The sequence below is a fragment of the Megalobrama amblycephala genome, linkage group LG10 (assembly GCF_018812025.1).
Source record: "Megalobrama amblycephala isolate DHTTF-2021 linkage group LG10, ASM1881202v1, whole genome shotgun sequence".
Classification (NCBI taxonomy): Eukaryota; Metazoa; Chordata; class Actinopteri; order Cypriniformes; family Xenocyprididae; genus Megalobrama; species Megalobrama amblycephala.
In genome coordinates, this window is record NC_063053.1 from 35880463 (window position 1) to 35904814 (window position 24352).

General features: G+C 34.8%; 1 protein-coding gene across 2 annotated transcripts in view; it reads right to left on the minus strand.

The window, feature by feature from the left end:
- Positions 1–918: 918 nt before the first annotated feature.
- Positions 919–24352, minus strand: part of LOC125277503 (muscular LMNA-interacting protein) — a 54936-nt gene continuing 31502 nt past the window's right edge. For both annotated transcript variants that reach the window (XM_048205913.1, XM_048205914.1), the window contains exons 9-12: positions 24008–24058; positions 22801–22845; positions 20309–20440; positions 919–3723 (exon numbers count right to left, since the gene is read on the minus strand). In XM_048205913.1, coding sequence (XP_048061870.1) covers positions 3544–3723; positions 20309–20440; positions 22801–22845; positions 24008–24058 — 408 coding nt within the window. In that variant the 3' untranslated portion in view covers positions 919–3543. The remainder of the gene's footprint in view (positions 3724–20308; positions 20441–22800; positions 22846–24007; positions 24059–24352) is intronic.

Sequence of the window (24352 nt, forward strand, 5' to 3'; positions counted from 1 at the left end):
CCTTGTTCTGATTTGCCTGAGATCTGTTTGCTAGTTAAGCCCGGGATACACTGCACAATTTTAGCAATCCTATCATTACAAATCACACTGTGCGACATGGATCTATTAAATTTGGGCACGACATTCATGTAGACTATGCAATGTTGACACCTGTTGACTCGTAGGCTACGATGCAAGTTTCTAAAGAAGAATAAAACATCATCAGCATGCGCTCATGGTAAACAAAACACCATGTTGAATCACACTTTGGCAGTTTTTATGTGTGCTGAAAATGAAAAGGAAGTGGGTAAATAAGAAGGGAAAAGAGCTTGAGTTAAGCAGTTTTAAGTTTTAGCACCATGTCGCTTTGATTTTATGTCACATTTTCATTGGCTGGTCAGTAGACGTAGGTCGTAGCAGCAAAAACACTGTGTGTGATCATGATGAATTTCTGACACTGCCAGAAAATGATCGTAGGCTATCTATGGTCGCAAGACCAGGAAAACGGCCGTCTTTGAATCTCTCTGACTGTACATAGACCACCGATTAAGAGACACAATCACAGAAATCACCACAATTGTTTCACGATGGCAACCTTTCATCTGGGACAGCCAAAAATCGTGCATTGTGTATCCCTGGCTTTAGTTTCAATGGTTATTCATTAGTTCCTCACCTGTTCTTCATTCTGTTGATTACTCTCTGTGTATTTAAACCCTTAGTTCCCTCTTCCATCACACTCCCGGGGGTCATACTCTGCCATCATTTTTGTTGCACATTGAGGGATTTATTCAGTAAATGTATTTCCATTGTAGTTTATGTGCATGTCTTTTTAGTGGATAAAAAATAATCCACAATTAATCACTGTGATGCCATGATTTAGGCTATTATTTCTTTGCATTCTTCTTTGCACTGTTCAATGAATGAAAGGACATGATTGAATAGGTTTGCTTTATTATCTTTATTTGTCATTGTACTGAGTCAGTGCACAGGCTCAGTTATTTTCTTGGCTTATAGTTAAAACATTAAAACCATTAAAAAATAATTCCCTTTGACTAAAATTACTTTTTAAAACACATCTAAACTGTTAAAATTCCCTTTGAGTAAGACACAAATTAAAACATGATAAAAACATTAAAATGTTAGGTACCTGATGTGTCATAAGAATGGGCTAGAGGTTTAAGCAGGAAGTTTTTTTTTATGGCTATTCTAAAGGAAGTGATTTGTTAGAGGGGACATAGAAAAAAATGTTCTCCTGATCAATGTGATTTCTGTCATACTCAATGCTTTTTACATTAACTAAAATATATCCACAATTTCAAATTATATATAGAATTTATTTTATGTACATATAGTTGATTTATACAGTGACAAGAAAAGTTTGAGAGTATAGCCTTTGAAAATATATGGATTTCTAGTTTAGTTTAGTTTTGGCATGTTGAACAAGCTATGTGTGCCTGAGTCAATATGGCCTAAACTTACATCAATAGAAATGTAGACTTTGTGTGACTGAACATCATGTTGACCACCAAAAAATTTATAATCTGTGAACGTCCTTTGGTCTTTGATAGAGTAAGAGAATAGGTGTATTTGCTTTCACAGTGGTTTATTTAGAGGGAAAAGGACACCAACACCACAAGCTCTGCCCAACTGTGAATGATGGTGGAGGAGAATCATGGTTTAATGCTGCTTTGCTGCCTCAGGACCTGGACACTTCACAATCATTGAAGGAACAATCAATTCAAAAGTGTATCAAGACATTTTACTGGAGAATGTCAGGACAGCAGTTCATGACTTCAAACTTTAGAGAGGTTGAGTGATGCAACAGGGCAATGATCCACAGCACACATCAACTAAAGAATGGTTTAAAAAGTTTTTTTTTTTTTTTTTCTCCCCTTGAATTATGACCTTAGGCCAACTAAAATGGTGTGACGTAGCTTAAAGAAGGCTGTGCTGCCAGGACAACCCAGAAATACAGATAAACTGAAACAGATTTGTGAGGAGGGATGATCCATGATGGCTCAAAAAGTCTTATAAGCAGCTACAGAACATGTTTGGTGGAGGTTTTGCTGCTAAAAAGGCTCTACAAATGACTAAATTCAAGGGTTCACTTACTTTCCCTGCTCTACTAAATGTATTCAATAAAAATGTGAAAATACAATTACTTTGTGTTATTAGTTTATTCTATTAATTGGTAGTGAAAATTACGATCAGATCACATTTTATGAGTAATCAACGCAGAAATCCATATATTTTCAAAGGCTATATTCCCAAACTTTTCTTGTCACTGTATTAATCATCTGTATGTACATAAAATAAATTCTATATATAATTTGAAATTGTGGATACCTAGTTAGGAAACCCTGGACTAGAGTATAAAAATCAGACAGACAAATATTGATTGGGCCGATATTGATTTTCTCAAGGCACCACCATTAATGCGGCTTTTGACAGAACTGCATATCGGCAGTAAATGGTTTAAGTAATCAAATCTATTTGATCAGACCTATTCTTTGCTCTAAATGAAAATTGATTGTGAGGTCACATATGAAATATGTTTGGGGGGTTTTTTGCAAGGAAAGGTGATTTTGCGTTGAGTGCTTAGAGAAAGAAGCCGTAAGAAATGGATGTCAAAACACAATGAACCTAGACAGCAATATAAATTGGCATGATAATAAAAGTTATAATATGAACTGTATCATTTTATGTTCAAACAGTACAGAGAAATGTCTTGGACATGGCATTTATTATTAATTGAATTGAAAAGGCTACGTCATATCACTTCGACAGTGTAGATGTGATGTGGACAGTAAGGCCATTTTCAGAGCAATCACTCTTTCACTGGATTGCTGTAAGTTCACTAAATAATTACATGTCTGTTCTTTAAAGGCTCTTGTTACTGGTTGTTGTTGTTCTTGTTCTAGGTTTAATGTTACAGAAATGAGCCCAGCTATCAAATGGCCACATTTTACAGCAAAATCAACAAGAAAAAATGAATTAAAAAATTGAAGCCTGTTGTTTGTATAATTATTGTTATTATTTAATGATACTTAAAGAAAATTGGGTTACACTTTATTTGAAGCTTTTATGTATAATGCATTATAAAGGTATTCATAATGTAGGTTATGTAATGTATTATGTCTTTTCATAAATAATTGTAACCAAAGTTCAAATGCATTAATATCATATGCATTTTTTGTTTGTTTGTTTTTTTACAAATTTCTGTCAGCAAAACATATTTTCTGATTTGATTTTGGGATGAAATTCCACATTCTTGACACATTCTTGATGAGGTTCTGATATTGTTCTCTGGAGAGTATTAGAGTTTTTGTCAATAATGTCAAATTGCCTTTTGATTTCCCACCATGAAGGGAAAGTCCACTTCAACTGATTATTGAGCTCACGTCACCATACATCATTTTACTATTCATTCATTTAGACAAAAATGACTTTGTGCACCTTTAATTGTGGATTGAATAGTTTTTAAGATGCTGGACGTGTGCTCCATTGAAGAGTCATTTTTATGTCTAGTCACAGTTACAATCAGATCAGGCTCCTTTGTTGGCATCATATGTGTGTCTCCTGGGTGTTGATGGAGGGAGGAACATCTTGTGTGGAGATCCTGGTCTGCGTGATCAGAGATGTCAGTCTGGTTTTACAGTCTCCTTGTCGCTCTCCACAAGCTGACTGCTGGTCCGAAGCTCCTCGACCATCTGCTTGGGTTTCACCACATGCACTGCTGACAAACTGAAAACACATGCACTGGTTACTAATGGTATGCGAGCGGTGGGTGTGAAACTAAAGTTTATCATCAAATCACTGAACCAGAACGGACTCACAAAACCTTTGTTTTGTTTTTTTTTACAAAAAGAAAAGCTTATTTTAGGGTTTTGCAACTAAATTGGTAGCACACCACCCACTCATAAATTAATCATGCCATAATGCAAATAATAATAAACCTGGGATAGATTTCATGAGATTGACACAAACATACTGCTCTTAAATGATGTTATTGACATGGCAGTACAGGATAAGTTGATCAGTTCTGATGACAGAACTGTGGTGGTGATGATTGCAAATGGTAACACCAGGATACACCATAATATAAGGGCTTTTCACATTTTAAATAGTTAACAGTGGTTCGTTCTAAAGCCTGGGTGAACACAGTCCTGGGTTCTCTTTCTGTCTGTCATGTTCGATGTTGTATCAACTGACACAAGGGGTCTCACTTGGGTGGCATGCTTTGACTCATTCGATTTTTGTTTCGGGGCTGAGTGATTGCCTGTATCAGAGCTATCACTCTTCCAATTCATCTAAAAGAGCACTCCCTTTTGCAGAGCATCTCGTTGCTCAATATGGAGTTGGACATGATGGCACATCTTACAAATAAGAGTGCACATTTATTGCTGAACTGCCTGAATACGTTCAGGGGGAAGACAGCCGTTCCACTGAAACAATTTCAGAGGCTGACGTGGTAACGCAGCTTGGATTGATGCATATGAGACCGCTTCAGCACTTGTGAACATCACACCGATGTGTCGCCAAACTTTCAGCCTTTGGTCAGACATTGCTTTTCAACAGGCAGTATTGCCCTTAGAACAAGTGTCCAGGCATGTTGTTGTTACAACAGATGCCTCCAGAATGGGCTGGGGTACTGTATCCAATGGGCACACCACCTGGGGCTCCTGGACAGGACCTCGACTGCAGTGGCATATCAATTGCCTGGAGTTGCTGGCAGTGCTGTGTGCCCTGCGCCAGTTTTGGCCTGTGCATCAGGGCAAGCACATGTTGGTCCGGACGGACAATGCTGTGATGGTTGCATACGGCTGATTTAGGTCCAGCTGATTTATAGTTGATTCTGGGAAACCAAGGTAGACCTGTTTGCTTCCCAGGAATCCTCCCACTGCCCGCTCTTTTAATCCCTGACCAAGGCACCCCTCAGCTCAGACAGGCTTGCACACAGCTGCCCTGGGGCCTACACAAATATGCATTTGCCCCAATGAGCCTGCTTGCACACACTGTGCAAGGTTAAGAAGGACAAGGAGCATTGGTTGTTGAGGTCTTGATGGTTGCACCTTACTGGCCCACCCAGACCTGGTCCTTGTGACAACCCCTCCCTGGTGGATTCCCCTGAGGAAGGACCTTCTTTCTCAGGGAGGGAGAACCATGTGGCACCCTCGCCCAGACCTCTGGAACCTCCATCTGTGTCTTCGGTACAGGAAGTAGAGGACTTAAGTGGCCTACCACCAGTGGTATCACTCAAGCCAGAGCTCCCTCTACTAGTTGAGCTTACAGTGAAGGCTTGAAAGTGTATGTTGCCGCCATTGCTACACATCATGTTGCAATAGACGGTAGGTAACTAAAAAAGCACAACCTGATCATCAGGACTGCAGGCTGGGTTACACCTAATACCTTTGTGAGATTATATAATGTCTGGGTGGAGCCGGTTTCTTCCCATGTGTTGGGCACAAACAAGTAAAGTACAGTAAGACTGGCTTGGTGTCTCGCTTGCAGCACCATTCTCCTCTAGTGGGGATGCGAGTGCCCTCTGTGCTCTCCACGAGAGTTCCCCAGCTGTGGCAAACCCTGAATTAGAGTATTTTCCAGAATCCTCCAGCAGTCGGATTCTGTGAAGGAGTTCAACATCAGGCCCAGTACTTGTGTGCATGCCCGGTCGGTCAGCCCCTGTACTGGGCTAGGTGCCCCATATGTAGTGATTCCTTCCTGGTGATCCCATAGGTGTATTCTTCCACGGTACCGTTTCCCTGTCAGTAAACCCATGTCTTTCCCTTGGCAGATCTTGCTCTGCCCCTTCTCTGCTTCTGTAGTAGCTCCATCCCTTATCATGTGGGAGTTACAGCAAATATTTTACGACATAGCGAGGGCAGTTGCCAACGGGCCGGCCACAGCTTGCCAGCATCAGCGTCGCCAATACTCGTAACACAGTTCAGTGGTTATGATTCTTTCCCCTAATGTCAGTCGACATAACGTTGAACATGACCGACAGAAAGGGAACGTCTCAGTTACTGTCATATGCTCATTCCCTGATGGAGGGAACGGAGACGTTATGTTCCTCCTGGCACAACACTGAACTATGGCCAGGACACAGTCTCAGCTCATCAGCACAAACCTAATGAGTCAATGCATCTTATGTACCTGTATGTACAGGGAGGCTCTAGCATTGTGCATCCTCGTATTATATATATTACCAACTGTGCTATCAAGTTTATCCTGAATCGACTTTTCCGACTAAGAATGAAAAGGTTTCTTCACTCCAATTGTCACATTTTCTTCACCATTTTACATTTTGCCTCTCAAACACTGAATCATAGCCTTTTGTTTATACAAAACATTTCTGTCACTTTCCAAAGCATGGGAATATAATGCATGCGATTGGCTGTTGGTTGCTAAGCACCAACTTGTAACATTCTAACACCACATCATTTCACACTGCATATGTTTGGCATTGCAATGCAAGGTTAACAGCACAAAAGTTCCATAACCCTGGGTAAAATACAGTGCTAACCCCATTTCAAAATTACAAGCTGGGTTAAAGTGGGGTTTAGAACAATGATAACCTGAGGTTAGGTGCAGAAATCCCTAATTAATTACAATATTCATATACCATGGTATTTACATCAAAGACTACCATGATACTATCAATATGTTTAAAAAAAAAAAAAAAACATGGTATTACCATAATGCTGTTTTGTTAGTGATGTGAATAATGTAAGTTTAAATCATTTTCTTTCACCTCTCTATATTATTCTATAATAACGTAGATAGAAAGAATAGCAGCAAAACAATACATAATACTCTTTCTGAAAGATTCCAGAAGAAAACAGAAGAAACATGAACACACAGAAAGAGTTTCCCTCTGATTCTTTGAAAAAAATAAAAAAGATACCTCAGTCAGGAAGGAGGGTGACACTGAGCACGGCTCTCAACGCTCATTCTAAGCCAATCCACAAACACTTAATCAGCTACAGACAGATCTTGAGAGAAGCTAAGCACTCAATATCTCGCTCTCTAGTGGCCGGAAAATATCAACCGCCGCCAAGGGCCACCAGATTCATTCGAACCCTATTAAACACTGTCCAGTAATGGATAATGAAGGATCTGGGCATACAAATAATGGGAAAATTTTTTCTATCAATGAGGCAAGATTCGGATAATCAAGAAATAAAATAGAATAAAACCATTTGTGGGAGGCTATGAGCTACTTTGCTGATCTTATACATGTAGATACATTATGCATAAGTTCTCTGTCAAATTCAGTTTTCTAATATAATATTCACCAGTTATTCTTGAATATTCTCCACCTACTTCAAGTCAGTAGGCATTGTCTAAATGGACTTTTCAGCAATCTGATGGGCTATAAATCATTCTTACCCTTACCTCTCCATCTTATCATTCATTACAGCTACCAATTTACCTGCTGTTTATTGTACTCCCTCTTGTCACATGTCATCCAAGCCATCAATTAGGTATAATGAGATCACATCTCAACTACAGAGCTGTACAGGGAGCTGAGCTCCTCTTGGTCAAATGGGGCTCTGATATTGGGAGCTTTTCATGTCACAATTACAATTACATATTGATTTCCATGTCTGTGCCATAATGACAGCTTTGTGGGCACAGAAATATAATCATAAATATAATCATAAAGACTCAAAACATCAAGACATCATTTATTAGCATTTACCATAAAGATATGTTATGTTTGTGTTTGACGTAAAATGTAAACTGATGTAAAATTGATGTCTCCAACCACTGTTAAACATAACCCTGGTACTGTGACAACAGTATTTGTACTTTATATAATTGCATGTGAATTATAATTAATAAAACAATCTGTCGTCTGACAGTCTGAGGTGTCGTTGTTGGTGGTTGAGTAGATTCCATATATAAAGTGCTTTGAGTGCTGAGAAAAGAGATATATAAATGTATAAAATGCTATATATTTTTTTTATTTATAGTAATTTATATAGCCCCCCTTTGTTAAGGGACTCATAATTCCATTTCTGTTTGTCAAATATCTTTATTTATATACACTGGGGGTCACAAGTTTAGAATAGTTTTAAAAAAAAATTGAAAAGTGTCTTTGCTCACCAAAGCTGTTTTTATTTGATCATAATACAGTAAAAACTACGGAAGAGGATTAGGGTCAAGCAATAATAAAAAAAATAAAACCATCTCGAGATTAAAGTTGTTACATTTCGAGAAAAAACTTGTTAAATTTCGAGAAAAAAGTCGAGATAAAATGTTGAGAATAAACTCCTTAAATTACGAGAAAAAACGTGTTACATTTCCAGAAAAAAGTCGAGATAAAATGTTGAGAATAAACTCGTTAAATTACGAGAAAAAACTCGTTAAATTTCGAGAAAAAAGTCGAGATAAAATGTTGAGAATAAACTCGTTAAATTACGAGAAAAAACTTGTTAAATTTCGAGAAAAAAGTCGAGATAAAATGTTGAGAATAAACTCCTTAAATTATGAGAAAAAACTCGTTAAATTTCGAGAAAAAAGTCTAGATAAAATGTTGAGAATAAACTCGTTAAATTACGAGAAAAAACTTGTTAAATTTCGAGAAAAAAGTCGAGATAAAATGTTGAGAATAAACTCCTTAAATTATGAGAAAAAACTCGTTAAATTTCGAGAAAAAAGTCGAGATAAAATGTTGAGAATAAACTTGTTTAAATTACGAGAAAAAACTTGTTAAATTTCGAGAAAAAGGTCGAGATAAAATGTTGAGAATAAACTCGTTAAATTTCGAGAAAAAAGTCGAGATAAAATGTTGAGAATAAACTCGTTAAATTACCAGAAAAAAACTCGTTAAATTTCGAGAAAAAAGTCGAGATAAAATGTTGAGAATAAACTCCTTAAATTACGAGAAAAAACTCGTTAAATTTCGAGAAAAAGGTTTCGAGATAAAATGTTGAGAATAAACTCGTTAAATTACCAGAAAAAAACTCGTAAATTTCGAGAAAAAAGTCGAGAAAAATGTTGACTTGTTAAATTACGAGAAAAACTCGAGAAAAAAGTCGAGATAAAATGTTGAGAATAAACTCGTTAAATTACCAGAAAAAAACTCGTTAAATTTCGAGAAAAAAGTCGAGATAAAATGTTGAGAATAAACTCCTTAAATTACGAGAAAAAACTCGTTAAATTTCGAGAAAAAGGTCGAGATAAAATGTTGAGAATAAACTCGTCAAATTTCGAGAAAAAGTCGAGATAAAATGTTGAGAATAAACTCGTTAAATTACCAGAAAAAAACTCGTTAAATTTCGAGAAAAAAGTCGAGATAAAATGTTGAGAATAAACTCGTTAAATTACGAGAAAAAACTTGTTAAATTTCGAGAAAAAGGTCGAGATAAAATGTTGAGAATAAATTCGTTAAATTTCGAGAAAAAGGTCGAGATAAAATGTTGAGAATAAACTCGTTAAATTTCGAGAAAAAAGTCGAGATAAATTACGAGAAAAAAACTCGTTAAATTTCGAGAAAAAAGTCGAGATAAAATGTTGAGAATAAACTCCTTAAATTACGTTAAATTACGAAAAAAACTCGTTAAATTTCGAGAAAAAGGTCGAGATAAAATGTTGAGAATAAACTCGAGAAAAAGGTTAAATTTGAGAATAAACGAAATTTCGAAAAAAGTCGAGATAAAATGTTGAGAATAAACTCGTTAAATTACCAGAAAAAAACTCGTTAAATTTCGAGAAAAAAGTCGAGATAAAATGTTGAGAATAAACTCCTTAAATTACGAGAAAAAACTCGTTAAATTTCGAGAAAAAAGTGTAAAATGAGAATAAACTCCTTAAATTACGAGAAAAAACTCGTTAAATTTCGAGAAAAAGGTCGAGATAAAATGTTGAGAATAAACTCCTTAAATTACGAGAAAAAACTCGTTAAATTTCGAGAAAAAGGTCGAGATAAAATGTTGAGAATAAACTCGTTAAATTTCGAGAAAAAAGTCGAGATAAAATGTTGAGAATAAACTCGTTAAATTACCAGAAAAAAACTCGTTAAATTTCGAAAAAAAATCGAGATAAAATGTTGAGAATAAACTCCTTAAATTACGAGAAAAAACTCGTTAAATTTCGAGAAAAAGGTCGAGATAAAATGTTGAGAATAAACTCGTTAAATTTCGAGAAAAAAGTCGAGATAAAATGTTGAGAATAAACTCGTTAAATTACCAGAAAAAAACTCGTTAAATTTCGAGAAAAAAGTCGAGATAAAATGTTGAGAATAAACTCCTTAAATTACGAGAAAAAACTCGTTAAATTTCGAGAAAAAGGTCGAGATAAAATGTTGAGAATAAATTCGTTAAATTTCGAGAAAAAAGTTGTTAAATTATGAGAACAAATTCGTAATTTAACGACTTTTTCTCGTAATTTAATGACTTTATTCTCAACATTTTATCTAGACTTTTTTTCTCGAAATTTAACAACATTTTTCTCAGAATTTAACAAATTTGTTCTCGTAATCTAACAACTTTTTTCTCGTAATTTAATGACTTTAATCTCGAGATGGTTTTATTTTTTTAGTATTGCTTGGCCCTAATCCTCCTCCGTAAAAAACAGTAATATTGTGAAATATTATTACATTGAATTGAAAATAACTTTTTCTATTTGAATATATTTGAAAATGTCATTTGTTGTGATGCAAATCATTACTCCAGTCTTCAGTGTCACATGACCCTTCAGAAATAATTTGTATTTATTTTTATTTAAGTCAAAAAGATCATTTCATGTGTCTGCATCAACCTAATCAGACAGGAATAATTAAAGGTAACAAGATCGGCTATTGGAGAAATGCTGAAAAGCACACAAGCAAACTCATGACTGCTGTTATTCATTTGCAAATGTCAGTCTATCTATGTAAATGAAGTACAGCTGCTAAGATTAACAGCGGTCAACACCACAGGCATTACTGCGCTCATAGCTTGTCTAGTTATGTTGTCACATTGACAGCTTGAATACATAAACAAATAGCTTTTATAAACTAATTTACAAATTTAATGATGCTGCAGGCATGCTTTGTCAAGGTGATTTATTTTCTAGAGAATAAAGCAGACCTCCTCTGCATATAGGAAGTGAAAAATTGAATGTTGATAAGCTGTACGCAAAATAAATGTCTCTGCCAAGAAAAGCCTTGGAGTTTCTTTTGGATGAAAGCCATTTTGCTCTGCTCGACAAAATATTGTATGACAGCGAGAGCCCATTAATGTTATTTATCTTTGCAGCCCAAACATCACAAGTTCTTTATAAGATTAGTTCACAAATACTTTATGGCGGTAATGTACAGACAGTGTCCACAAAATTCAAAAGTTTATTGATTTTTTTTTTTTTTTTATGGAGGAATTATTCTTTTAAGGAGAAAACGGTTGATTTAAGGATATTTACACTAGATTTAAACACACTCATTATATCAGTGGTACCTATTGAGGTTATTTACAAGACAGGCGCCTTTTCAACCATTCAAAAGCATTGCATATTTTCGGCCACAGTACTGACAGAGCTGTGGGTTTTAAATTAATGACAGACTCTCAAGACCTGGACGCTGTCTGATAGACAAACCCCATCTGTCCTGACTGTGAATGTGTTAACAGATCATCTCACTTATACTTCTCCATCATCTTTCACCTTTGGACCCCTGCATTTTCATGAAATTTCTTTTCCAGTAGGTCATGATTATTGAGGATGAGGACTTTTATAAAAAAAAAAAAAAAAAAAAAAAAAAAAGTTTAAATACTGTAGTGGTAGTGGATAAATGTGGGAAAATTGACATTGTCCTTTATTCAAATATCATTCAAAATTTCTTAAAGATTTTGTAAGCATATTGCATAGTTGTTCTTGGAGTCAGTTGTTTTATTTCTTTTATAAAACAATGAATTTTGGCTTGGCTATCAAACAACGAAATTATGAACACATGCAAAAACAAGAGAGAACAAACCAAATATTAATAACTGTAATGTCGTAGTCAACATATGCTGTGCCTTTTTTGCCAAATAGTTTTGTCAGATAAATGCCTTAACCAAGTTTAAAGGTGCCCTAGATTCAAAATTTGAATTTACCTTGGCATAGTTGAATAACAAGAGTTCAGTACATGGAAAAGACATACATTGAGTTTCAAACTCCATTGCTTTCTCTTTCTTATGTAAATCTCATTTGTTTAAAAGACTTCCGGAAAACACGCGGATCTCAACATAACACCGAACTGTTATGTAACAGTCGGGGTGTACGCCCCAAATATTTGCATATGCCAGCCCATGTTCCCAACATTATGAAAGGCATTAGACAAGGGCAGCCAGTAACGTCTGGATCTGCACAGGTGAATCAACAGACTAGGTAAGCAAGAACAACAGCGAAAATGGCAGATGGAGCAATAATAACTGACATGATCCATGATAACATGATATTTTTAGTGATATTTGTAAATTGTCTTTCTAAATGTTTCGTTAGCATGTTGCTAATGTACTGTTAAATGTGGTTAAAGTTACCATCGTTTCTTACTGAATTCACGGAGACAAGAGCCGTCGCTATTTTCATTATTAAACACTCGCAGTCTGTATAATGCATAAACACAACTTCATTCTTTATAAATCTCTCCAACAGTGTAGCATTAGCCGTTAGCCACGGAGCACAGCCTCAAACTCATAGAGAATCAAATATAAACATCAAAATAAATACTTTACTCGCATAATTCGAAGCATGCATACAGCATGCATGACGAACATCTTGTAAAGATCCATTTGAGGGTTATATTAGCTGTGTGAACTTTGTAAATGTGCTGTAATATAATCGAGAGCTCGTGTGGCAGGGAGCACGCGAATTAAAGGGGCGGCGCGCTGAAAAAATCAGTGCATAGTTAATGATGCCCCAAAATAGGCAGTTAAAAAAATTAATTTAAAAAAATCTATGGGGTATTTTGAGCTGAAACTTCACAGACACATTCAGGGGACACCTTAGACTTATATTTCATCTTGTGAAAAAGCATTCTTGGGCACCTTTAAAGTTTTTCCCTCATATTTTGATCGTTTAATCGAACTTGTATGGTCGTTAAAAACAAATATTCCCTCTGAGCATCAATTGTGGCCACTACTGTAGATTATTAGCATAACTGAGCATTTCCTATACGGGTCATTCTTGAGAAAAAAAAAAGTATTTTCCCACAAATGTTGTATGTATAAATTGTATAATATCCAAGTTACACATTTCTAGTAACTGTGCAGTTCATTCTCATATTGTATTTTCAGAAAGTTTTGGAATATTTTTCCTCTCCCCAAATTTGTCACTACCAAAACACAATCTTTAATAATTTAATGTGGGTTACATTGACATATTTCTTTACGTTTTCACAGGTAAATCAATAATAATTACAATTTTAACAATATTTCAAGTATAATTTGGCGCTGTAATATAAGGATTCATTAGTTTGAATAAACATTGAACCAAACACTATAATAACATCATGGTTGATCATTCAATATACTTTATTTTTGACGAAACATCCCATGTTTCGGTCGTGACTGCACAGTTTCAGTAGTGACAGTAATGTGTTGGTAGTGACCACAAAACATTACAGGATTTTAACTTGTATACTAAAACATAAAACACTTAACTGTACTAAACTTTTGTTTATTTCCCCCAAATAAATGATTGTGTTCCTTTTTGTCTCTACCAAAATAATCAGGAATATTTCCTGATCAAAAATGTACAAGTGTGGTTAAAATCAGTCTTTTACATAAAGTTTCATGATTTAAAAATAAAATATAAAATAAGTTCACTTAAAATTTTTGAAAACAACAGTGGGAAAAAAATGCAAAAAATATTTCAAAATCACTTTCACAAGTAGAAATTTAGGGGTTAGGGTTCAGGACAGACACCTCCCAATTGAAAGTACCCAATAAATGATGATTTTATATATATTAATCTTACTGATATTTGAAATATTATTGTGGGATTCAATAGATCATAGAAGGATCTTAGTAAACATCTAAAAGTTGAATACTTAAATGTTATTTAAATGTGTTTTTGGTTGAGGGACAGCAGTTTACACCAATTCTGTAGAATGGCCCATATACACTTTTACACAGAATATTAAATAAATGCAATAGAAAATCTACATGCATTTATTTCACAAGAAAATGAAATTTTTCAATTTAAAAATTATTTTAACTCATTCTACATGTTCAATGTGTAGGCAACAAGAATTCCACTGAAAGCGTCATTTAGTGCATCCTACTTTTGGATTTCACAAAAGAATTATTGAAATATGAAATATGACAACAGCTATACATACGCCTTTTGGGTGGAAATGAAATGAGGTGTGAATGTCAAACGCACATGAAGTGGTTTTTAAATGTCATGATGAAGGAGAGTCTGAAGACATTCACACGTCAGAGAGTGAAATAAATGCATCTCTTGTTTATCTGTAATCCTCTTCAAACACAATAATTTTGTGACAAATCCCGATGACTTTTTCTGCCTGCGATTGTATAAAAAGTCTGTTAAGAGATAAATACAGTGTTTAAGGTGTCAAAACACTGGCATCCTCAACCATAGATAGCTTCTAAAAGCTTGCGTATGAGAGAGGCGTCGTACGCAAGAGCTCAAATTTTCTATGATTTTTTTTTTTGTTTGTTTGATCATCACCGCTGTCTCATCACATGATACTGTGCCGGCGGAAAATACGGGGTGAACAATCATAGAAAATCAAAAATCATAAGTATGCATCAGGGGTGCATGGCGGACACTGAGGGGATCTCGCACTGAAGAAAAAAATACTTGTTATAGCCAAAATTATTCATTTTTCTCTAAATATATTTATGGTTTGGTTCAAACCTTACATTTTGATTTAATATTAATCAAAAACAACAACATTCATACAAAAAAGATTATTTAAAGAACATATCAAACTTAATCAATACATTTTCTTTAGACATAAGCCAAAATGTGACTTAATGTATGTCACTTTACAGTGTAGGGTAAGTTACTCTAAAAATAAATTGTAATTAATAGAGGAAGTACAGAGTGCTTGCTGTACTTATTAATCTGGTAACACTTTAGAGTCCTGTTCCATCATTAATGAATAACTACACTAACACAATATTAACATTCTAGTAACTACTATTAACTAATAAGAAACGGAGTAAAGAAATAGTAAGTAATAGCTCTCAGTTAAATGTTGTAGTTCACTTGTAACTATTATTATTTTCATTCCTCAAGAACAATTATATACAGGTTCATAATTAATGTGAATAATGCACAATGTATAATTAATTCTAAAGTAAAGATCATGGTAAACTAAAAGTAATAACTCAAACATGATCAAATCCTTTCATTTTAATTATTTGGAACAGAATTCTAAAGTGAAAAACACATGAATATGAAAACTAATGATGAAATCACTGTAAACTTTTGAAGTTTTTCTAAGGTTTTGGATGTTAATGACTCAAGTGTTACAACATCCTTCTAAAGGAATTCGTAATTATTTGAAACTGTTCTAAATATTTCTACCCAAGATCAATTTTACTAATTTAAATTTCTTGTGAAATAAATGCATGTAGATTTTCTATTGCGTTGCATTGTGACATATAGTATCAAGATCCTTCTATTCTCTTTAATATTTTCCCCATAATTTTAAAAAGGAAATTTGTCATTTTTCAGAATTTCTTTTGGCTTGTCCCTCCTCCCAGTCTTTGTCTTAATTAATTTTTTATCTGTCTGTGTAAAATATGGGCCATTCTACAGAATTGGTGCAAACTGCTGTCCCACAACCAAAACCACATTTAAATAGCATTTAAGTATTCAAATCTTAGATGTTTACTAAGATCCTTTTATTATCTATTGAATCCCACAATAATATTTAAAATATCAGTAAGATTATTTTATATAAAGTCATCATTTATTGGGTACCTTCAGTTGTAAGGTATCTGTCCCAAACCCTAAACCCTGAATTTCAACTTGTGAAAATGATTTTGAAATAATTTTTTTCCATTGTTGTTTTTAAAAATATTTTTGATTTTTTTTTTTTTTTTTTAAGTGAACAAAAATATATTTATTTTATTTTTAAATCATGAAACTGTGAAGAAAAAAAAAAATAAAAATGTGTCCTGCATTTTCATGTCACTACCAAAACAGTGTATTAGTGAGGTTAGTGAGACTGATTTTAACCACACTTCTACATTTATGATCAGGAAATATTCCTTTATTCTAAAGTAAAGATCATAGTAGCCCTCTAGTAATGACTCAAGTGTGACCAAATCCATCAGAAGCAATTTAAGTTCTATATTACCCACCACAATTATTTCTTTATATATTAAAAAGGTACTTAGTTTTCAACACCAGAAAGATTTATTTTGTAAATGGAAAAATAATTTGTGTGCACGACCAAAGTCACCTCATTCGAACGGGATGTCAGAAGAAAAGAGAAAAATCTTATTTAAAAAAACAGTTTTTGTGTTTAGTGTTAATCAGCATTATAAATAGTTTGATTCGTGAATGATGTGCTTCTTCTCTCTGAGGGTTCTGCAGCAATATGTTGGGTCTGTCATCAGTGTGATCTTATCTTGTGGGTTTTATATATGTACTGATGTGGGGGATTGCTCATGACATTGGGTTCTAGTGATGCGTGCACTTCCTGATCCCGCTGGAAATGAGTCAAACCCAGCAGGACATGCTGCAGCTCTGAAGAATCATTTCCAGGGGCACATTTTAAATTCCTTCTGAAGTAGGCTACATATGGAATGTTGACCCTTTGATTTGCTTGTTCCTTGATACAAAACCCCAACACATAATGGAAGGGCTGGACACTGTATTCAGACAGACAGATTGATAGACTGTAAATGTCAAAACAATTGGAAAAAATCACTGAACGTCTGTGACACTTTTGTGTGTGGTATTGAACTATTAGTGGCGAAGGGAATCAGGCGATAAACAGAATTTCGTTTCAAAAAAGATGTCTTTTAAGGATAAGTTCACCCTAAAATTATATATAATGGCATATAATGGTCCATATAATGGCAGTGAATAGCGACCAACAAAAAGACACAAAAGGATCACAGAATGTGACACGTGTCATATATCCCACATGTTCTGCGGGTATATGATGTGCTTTGGTGAAGAAAAAAAAAAAAAAAAAAAGGCATTTAATGTATTATTTAATGAAAATCCTGACCTTGTTGTTGATCTTCTGTGCTTCATGAGACTCTATTAGCGGCCAGAAAAACACACAAGTTGTGAGAAAACAAGATGAAAAAAAATCCCATAAGAGTATCCATGTATGTTCTTCACAGTCGGAATGACAGTTGAGAGATTTGAATGTGAAGATGTCTTGTTGTGACATCTCAGAGAGGAAAGTAGACGGATTGTATATTTCATGTCGTGTTTTTATCAATCTTAAAGGTGCCCTAGATTATGTTTTTAAAAGATGTAATATAAGTCTAAGGTGTCCCCTGAATGTGTCTGTGAAGTTTCAGCTCAAAATACCCCATAGATTTTTTTTTATTAATTTTTTTAACTGCCTATTTTGGGGCATCATTAACTATGCACTGATTTATGCTGCGGCCCCTTTAAATCCCGTGCTCTCCGCCCACAGAGCTCGCGCTTGCCTTTAACAGTGCCTTAACAAAGTTCACACAGCTAATATAACCCTCAAAAATGGATCTTTACAAAGTGTTCGTCATGCATGCGTCGGATTATGTGAGTATTGTATACTGTTATATTGTTTACTTCTGATTTTGAATGAGTTTGGGCTATGCTGCATGGCTAAAGCTAACATTACACACTGTTGGAGAGATTTATAAAGAATGAAGTTGTGTTTATGCATTATACAGACTGCAAGTGTTTAAAAATGAAAATAGCGACGGCTCTTGTCTCCGTGAATACAGTAAGAAATGATGGTAACTTTAACCACATTTAACAGTACATTAGCAACATGCTAACAAAACATTTAGAAAGACGGTTTACAAATATCACTAAAAATATCATGTTATCATGGATCATGTCAGTTATTATCGCTCCATCTGCCATTTTTCGCTATTGTTCTTGCTTGCTTACCTAGTCTGATGATTCAGCTGTGCACATCCAGACGTTCTGCCCTTGTCTAATGCCTTTCATAATGATAATGTTGGGAACGTGGGCTGGCATATGCAAATATTGGGGGCGTACATATTAATGATCTCGACTGTTACGTAACAGTCGGTGTTATGTTGAGATTCGCCTGTTTTCCGGAGGTCTTTTAAACAAATGAGATTTATATAAGAAGGAGGAAACAATGGAGTTTGAGACTCACTGTATGTCATTTCCATGTACTGAACTCTTGTTATTCAACTATGCCAAGATAAATTCAATTTTTCATTCGAGGGCACCTTTAATTTCTCATAACTTGTGTGTTATTTCTGGGCGAGTCGGAGTGAACTGCGGTACTAATATGAACACACAGTCGAGGACAGAAGACCAACAGCCAAGATCAGGATTTTCATTCAATAATAAAATAAATTTTAATTTTTCACCAAACCCATTCATCACTTGGAATATATGACACGTGTCACATGCTGTGATACTTTTGCATTTTTCTTTTTTTAAAGCTTGATGCTGGTTGCTATTCACAGCCATATTCATGGACATTTACAGCATTGCCTACAGTACTGCACATATATCCTTTGAAGTTAGATTCATGCGCAGTGACAGGAGTCACAGGACAAGAATCTAACCACATCAAAAATAAAAAAACAATAACAAAAAAATAAAAGTACAATATAATTGCTAACATGCATTTTAAGCATGCCTCACTAGGTAGGGCTTTCCCTTCCTGACCATACCGGTTCCACAGCCTATGCCTGAAAAGCATGTCAGATTGTCAGATGCTGCGTCCTCCTCCATCTAGCGGAGGAAGGAATCTGAAACTGCTTTGTGCATATTGTGTTCAGCACACATTTTGTGGTTGCATTTGAAGTGCAGAGCCTAAACTGCATAATTCCTTTACTAAATCTGATGCTAAAACAGTACAGACAGTGTGTGCACATAAATAGCAGTAGCAGCAGGTGCAGGTCAGTTTTGTCTATAGAACAGAATACTGTAACATAAATTAGCTTTCATTTTAATGCAGAATGAATCACATGGATCTACTGGGACAAAAAGATGCAATTGAACCTATTCTAAAATTACAGTAAGAGGACAGATTAACAAAAATAGTTTTTTTTTTTTTTTATTATTGCACATAATGTTATTTATAGGCTTTATAGCACATGCATTTAAAAAAAATCTATAATAACCTCCTTCATGTGGCATGCCTATGAATTACATATGTTGCATATACACCCCCTTTTTTGTACATCTGCTCGTTATGAATCCCATACCTTATGCTGGGGTTGTAGCGGTACACAAAAGTCACGGTTCGATACGAGTTCAGTACAACAGGAAAAAGCAACAAATCCCCAAATGCTAGGCATCTTTTCATTTATTATGAACAGACGTTTTGTGCAAATTACAGTTTGTTCCACCTAGTGGTATTTAGTTGTTTAAAATGCAACATCTGTTTTCAAACTTATTGGTTTGATTAACATGTTGTTTGTAACCTGCTGTCATTTTCTTTGCACATGAGTGTTCATTAACATGCGGTGACAATGACGGATGCATTACTCTTATTCAAGAAAGATGAGCATGAAAGAGAAAAAGAGCCTACTTCACTTTTTCACAACGAGTGAACCGGCACCTGCTTCCCATTTCCGGGACACACTTATTTCATAACTGGACTGTAGTAGTGACACTTCCACCACACAAATCGGCACAACGCCAAAAGATTTTGTCTCATTATAACAGCGGAAACAACTTAAAATACTCCATTATTTATGGTCAAACATAAGAGTAAGACATCATTCACAAAATTATAAAGGGACAAAAAAAAAAACCAGGATGCCGCTTTCTGCCATTTCCTTTCCGTGACGTTTGTGGTGCGTGTCACAAAAATGAAACGAAACTCATGTGCTATTAGCAAGCTCTTGTGTGCCATTTGAACTCTTGTTTTGGGTTGGTGCATAGATTGTCTCTTCTTCTGCGCTTTTTCCTGTTGTGGCGGTTAGCAAACAGTGTTGCATTACCGCACACACCCCCTTCTGGATTGGAGTGTGGATCACACATGACTGACTGCATTCGTCGTCTGACTGTATGCACCGAACTGTGACGGTTCATTACAAATACGTGTACCGTTACACCACTATGCAACATGAAAGATTTCTTCCTACATTCATTCTGCATGTGATGACATATGCTGTTAGTCTGATGTTGAGTTTTTGTTCTCGGCGCATGAATCTTCAGAGAAACGCACCTTGTACTGGTAACGACTGGATTTGTTCTCTTGAAGGTTCTTGAAAGGATTTGGGTGGAATTCGTCGTCATGTTGTTTATCATCTGCAACTCTGAATGTTGCAGTGAGTGGTCTAATAACTCCAGGCTTTGTCTGAGACAAGATAAACAAAAAAAAATATATACAAATCAATAATTTCCAAAATAAGCTAAAGATTTCAACAGCCAACACCTAGTATGTGTCGTCTAGAACAGCACTGTGCTCTGCTCTCTGCTCACAGCCTTAGCAGTGATTCACAATTAAAAATATGAATTACATTCAACGATATGGAATACCTTTCAAACTAACCCTGGCTTTAAAGCAGATAAGTCAAGAGTTTATATTTGCCTTCTTTTGGCCTAGAAAATCCTTTATCTCACGGAATGCTTTTCCTATTGTTTTCTCCTGTTGGGTATGGAATGTCTTACATACAAAACCCAAGTGTTCAAAAATACAGTATTTTTGGAAATATTGACAAAATGACTGCATTTGTGTGTTTATACAGTACAGTCCAAAAGTTTGGAACCACTAAGATTTTTAATGTTTTTAAAAGAAGTTTCGTCTGCTCACCAAGGCTACATTTATTTAATTAAAAATACAGTAAAAAACAGTAATATTGTGAAATATTATTACAATTTAAAATAACTGTGTACTATTTAAATATATTTGACAAAGTAATTTATTCCTGTAATGCAAAGCTGAATTTTCAGCATCGTTACTCCAGTCTTCAGTGTCACATGATCCTTCAGAAATCATTCTAATATGCTGATTTGCTGCTCAATAAACATTTATGATTATTTTCAGTGTTGAAAACAGTTGTGTACTTTTTTTTTCAGGATTCCTTGATGAATAGAAAGTTCAAAAGAACAGCATTTATCTGAAATACAAAGCTTCTGTAGCATTATACACTACCGTTCAAAAGTTTGGGGTCAGTAAGAATTTTTATTTTTATTTTTTTGAAAAGAAATTAAAGAAATGAATACTTTTATTCAGCAAGGATGCATTAAATCAATCAAAAGTGGCAGTAAAGACATTTATAATGTTACAAAAGATTAGATTTCAGATAAACACTGTTCTTTTGAACTTTCTATTCATCAAATAATCCTGAAAAAAAATATTGTACACAAATATTTTGTACAATTGTACACATTAAATGTTTCTTGAGCAGCAGATCAGCATATTAGAATGATTTCTGAAGGATCATGTGACACTGAAGACTGGAGTAATGATGCTGAAAAGTCAGCTTTGCCATCACAGGAATAAATTACTTTGTGAAATATATTCAAATAGAAAACAGTTATTTTAAATTGTAATAATATTTCACAATATTACTGTTTTTTACTGTATTTTTAATTAAATAAATGTAGCCTTGGTGAGCAGACGAAACTTCGTTTAAAAACATTAAAAATCTTAGTGGTTCCAAACTTTTGGACTGTACTGTATATTTCAGTAGGTCTTAATTACTTTACATAACAGATCTTTCTGGTTCTCGAATGCAATTGGCTGAGAGCCGTGTGATATTCATAAGTATTGTACTATTTCACCATTTGTATCACTCTGCTTGCGGTGACTGTCATGGCGGTTGAGCAAATCCACCATATATTTTACAAATACTACTGTTGTTGTGTCACGGAATGTAGTCCGTTATTTATTGTGATATTAAGATATACAGTAACAGTGAAAGTTACATTATTGCACCATTAGATGGCAGCTTTATGAGTGAGTCAGTAGCAAATTGAAAGGGACTGGTTGTAAACAAGGAACTTGTTTTAGGGCTGTAATAGGCTGAAATGTCTTTTTTAAAAGACAAAGATCTCGCTTTCCTCAGCAGACAGCAAACAGATTTTTTTATAATGTGTATAATATTATGGACACTTGAGAACTGAAGAATGAATGCTGAGGTAGATGCAGGTACTCATTTAGTCAATTGCTTTCTCATAATACCATAATACTCTACATATTACAATAAGCTTCAATGTATTTATTTACACAATTGTGCCGTCAAACTGTTGTATAAACGCAATATCACACTCATAGCCGTGCAATATGGCTGCATATCAGCACGCTGTGATTACCAAGGAATATTGTTCATACAACCATTGACATCCAGCTACAGTGTTCATAATTTATGTAGGATATTTGTACTTTTATGAAGAATATATGCTCTTAGTACACAGCATAGTAGTCCCGTATTAATTCTCTCTGCCATTTTGATCAGCCTTTATGTGCACTTCACCAGCTAATTACTCTTCGACAGCGATGCCATAGAAATATACAGAGCTACCGCAAAAACGGAAGTTCAAACGCAACGTTCTGATTGCGGCACATACTTGTTTCTCTAGAGTATACGTTCCATACCCTAAATAGTTCATTTTACAAAATCTCCACTCCGTACTGAACTACAAAATGGAGCAGAATCTGAAGTAACATTTTCAATGATCAAATGCATTTGATAAAAAAAAAAAAATGCTTACCAGTGTTTTTTCAGTAGTTACAGAGGGTTGAAAAGGAGAGCTTGCCTAGAAAAAACAAAGATGGCTTTACCCATGACATCTATAAAAGAGTCAGTAATGAAATGCATCTTGCACATTATTTTATATTTGACAATAGATTCATGATTAAACTGAAGAACACTGAATGAAACAGTTTTCAAACAAGTGATTCCACAATATGCTCTTAATTATTATAATATCATTTGAAGTGATTTCATATCATATTCATCTTTGGACCCCTCTATGCCTGTAATCTTTTTGGAGTTTGTGATATTCCATTAAATCTTTCTATTGCCAAAATCTGTGGAACAACAGGAACAAACTGAGTCTCCCAATGCTGTAATTTGTGTATGACAATAAAACTTATCCAAGCGAGATGAAATTCTGCTCTCAGAATGTAAACAACATCTAAAATACCATTATTATAGAGTGAATAATACTTCAATAAAGGTCAGAATACCTGCAGTCTCATACAAATCACTTCTCATCATAAAAAAAGTAAGATCCTAGCAGTAGAAAAAGGGTCCAGTTTCTATGTGAGTTGTTGGAATACTTTATATTCAAAGACAAAATGCATTAGCATAGCATATTGAATGGGTAGTACAAAGGTTGAATAATGTGATTGGATCTGACAGAATAACAGACATTTACTTTGATTACCCATGATTCTAGAGTGGTGTATTGAGAGCTCAAAATGGCTTGCAGATCTGTTCTGACAGGATTGTGAACAGCAGGGAAAATGCAGCTAAAACTATACAATTGTGCATAGTTAAGATGAATAGGCTTATCAACAATTAAAAGGAGGGAGAAAATGCTTCCAATATTGTTCCTTGTTGACATCAAAGCCTATGCATCCAATTAGTTTCCTATGCCTCTGTAGGATAAACAGTTTTAGTACTCTCTTGGATCTAAAATCTAGTTGTGAAATCTGGATTCTTGATTGGCTTGTGTGCTCAGATTCACTGGCATACAAAAAGAGTTTGGATAGTAGAATTGGACCTAGACTAAAGCAAAAATGAAGTGTTATCAGAGTCTTGGAGTAGCAATGTTTCAAGAGCTCTGAGAAGGCATTTCATTATGAAGGACTGCAAAATAAGAATATTTCCAGAACTGAGATTTTATGAGTGATTTGTCAGATTTGCCTTTTTCTGACTGTAAAATATGTACAGAAATCAGTGGAAAAACTCACATATCTTGTTTCCCGTCCCAACAGTTTTGGAGATGGTGATGACGTCTGTGACTTTAGAAATTCAGATTAAAAGAAAAAAGAATGATTTAAGAAAGAACTCTGCAGCTCACAATTTCAAAGCAAGTACAGTGAGTCAAAATGGCAAGCTGGGATTGAACAGCAGGGGCTAAAAGGTTCCTGGCTAAGATTGATCATGTTAGTCAGAGTGGATGACTGATTCTTTATTTGAAAATAATCAGGAAATTGTAATCAACATGATAATCTATTCTCTTTTTTATTTTATTTATTTATTTATTTATTTTATGGATGAGGAAATATCATTTATTCTGTAGCTCAGTCAAAGTT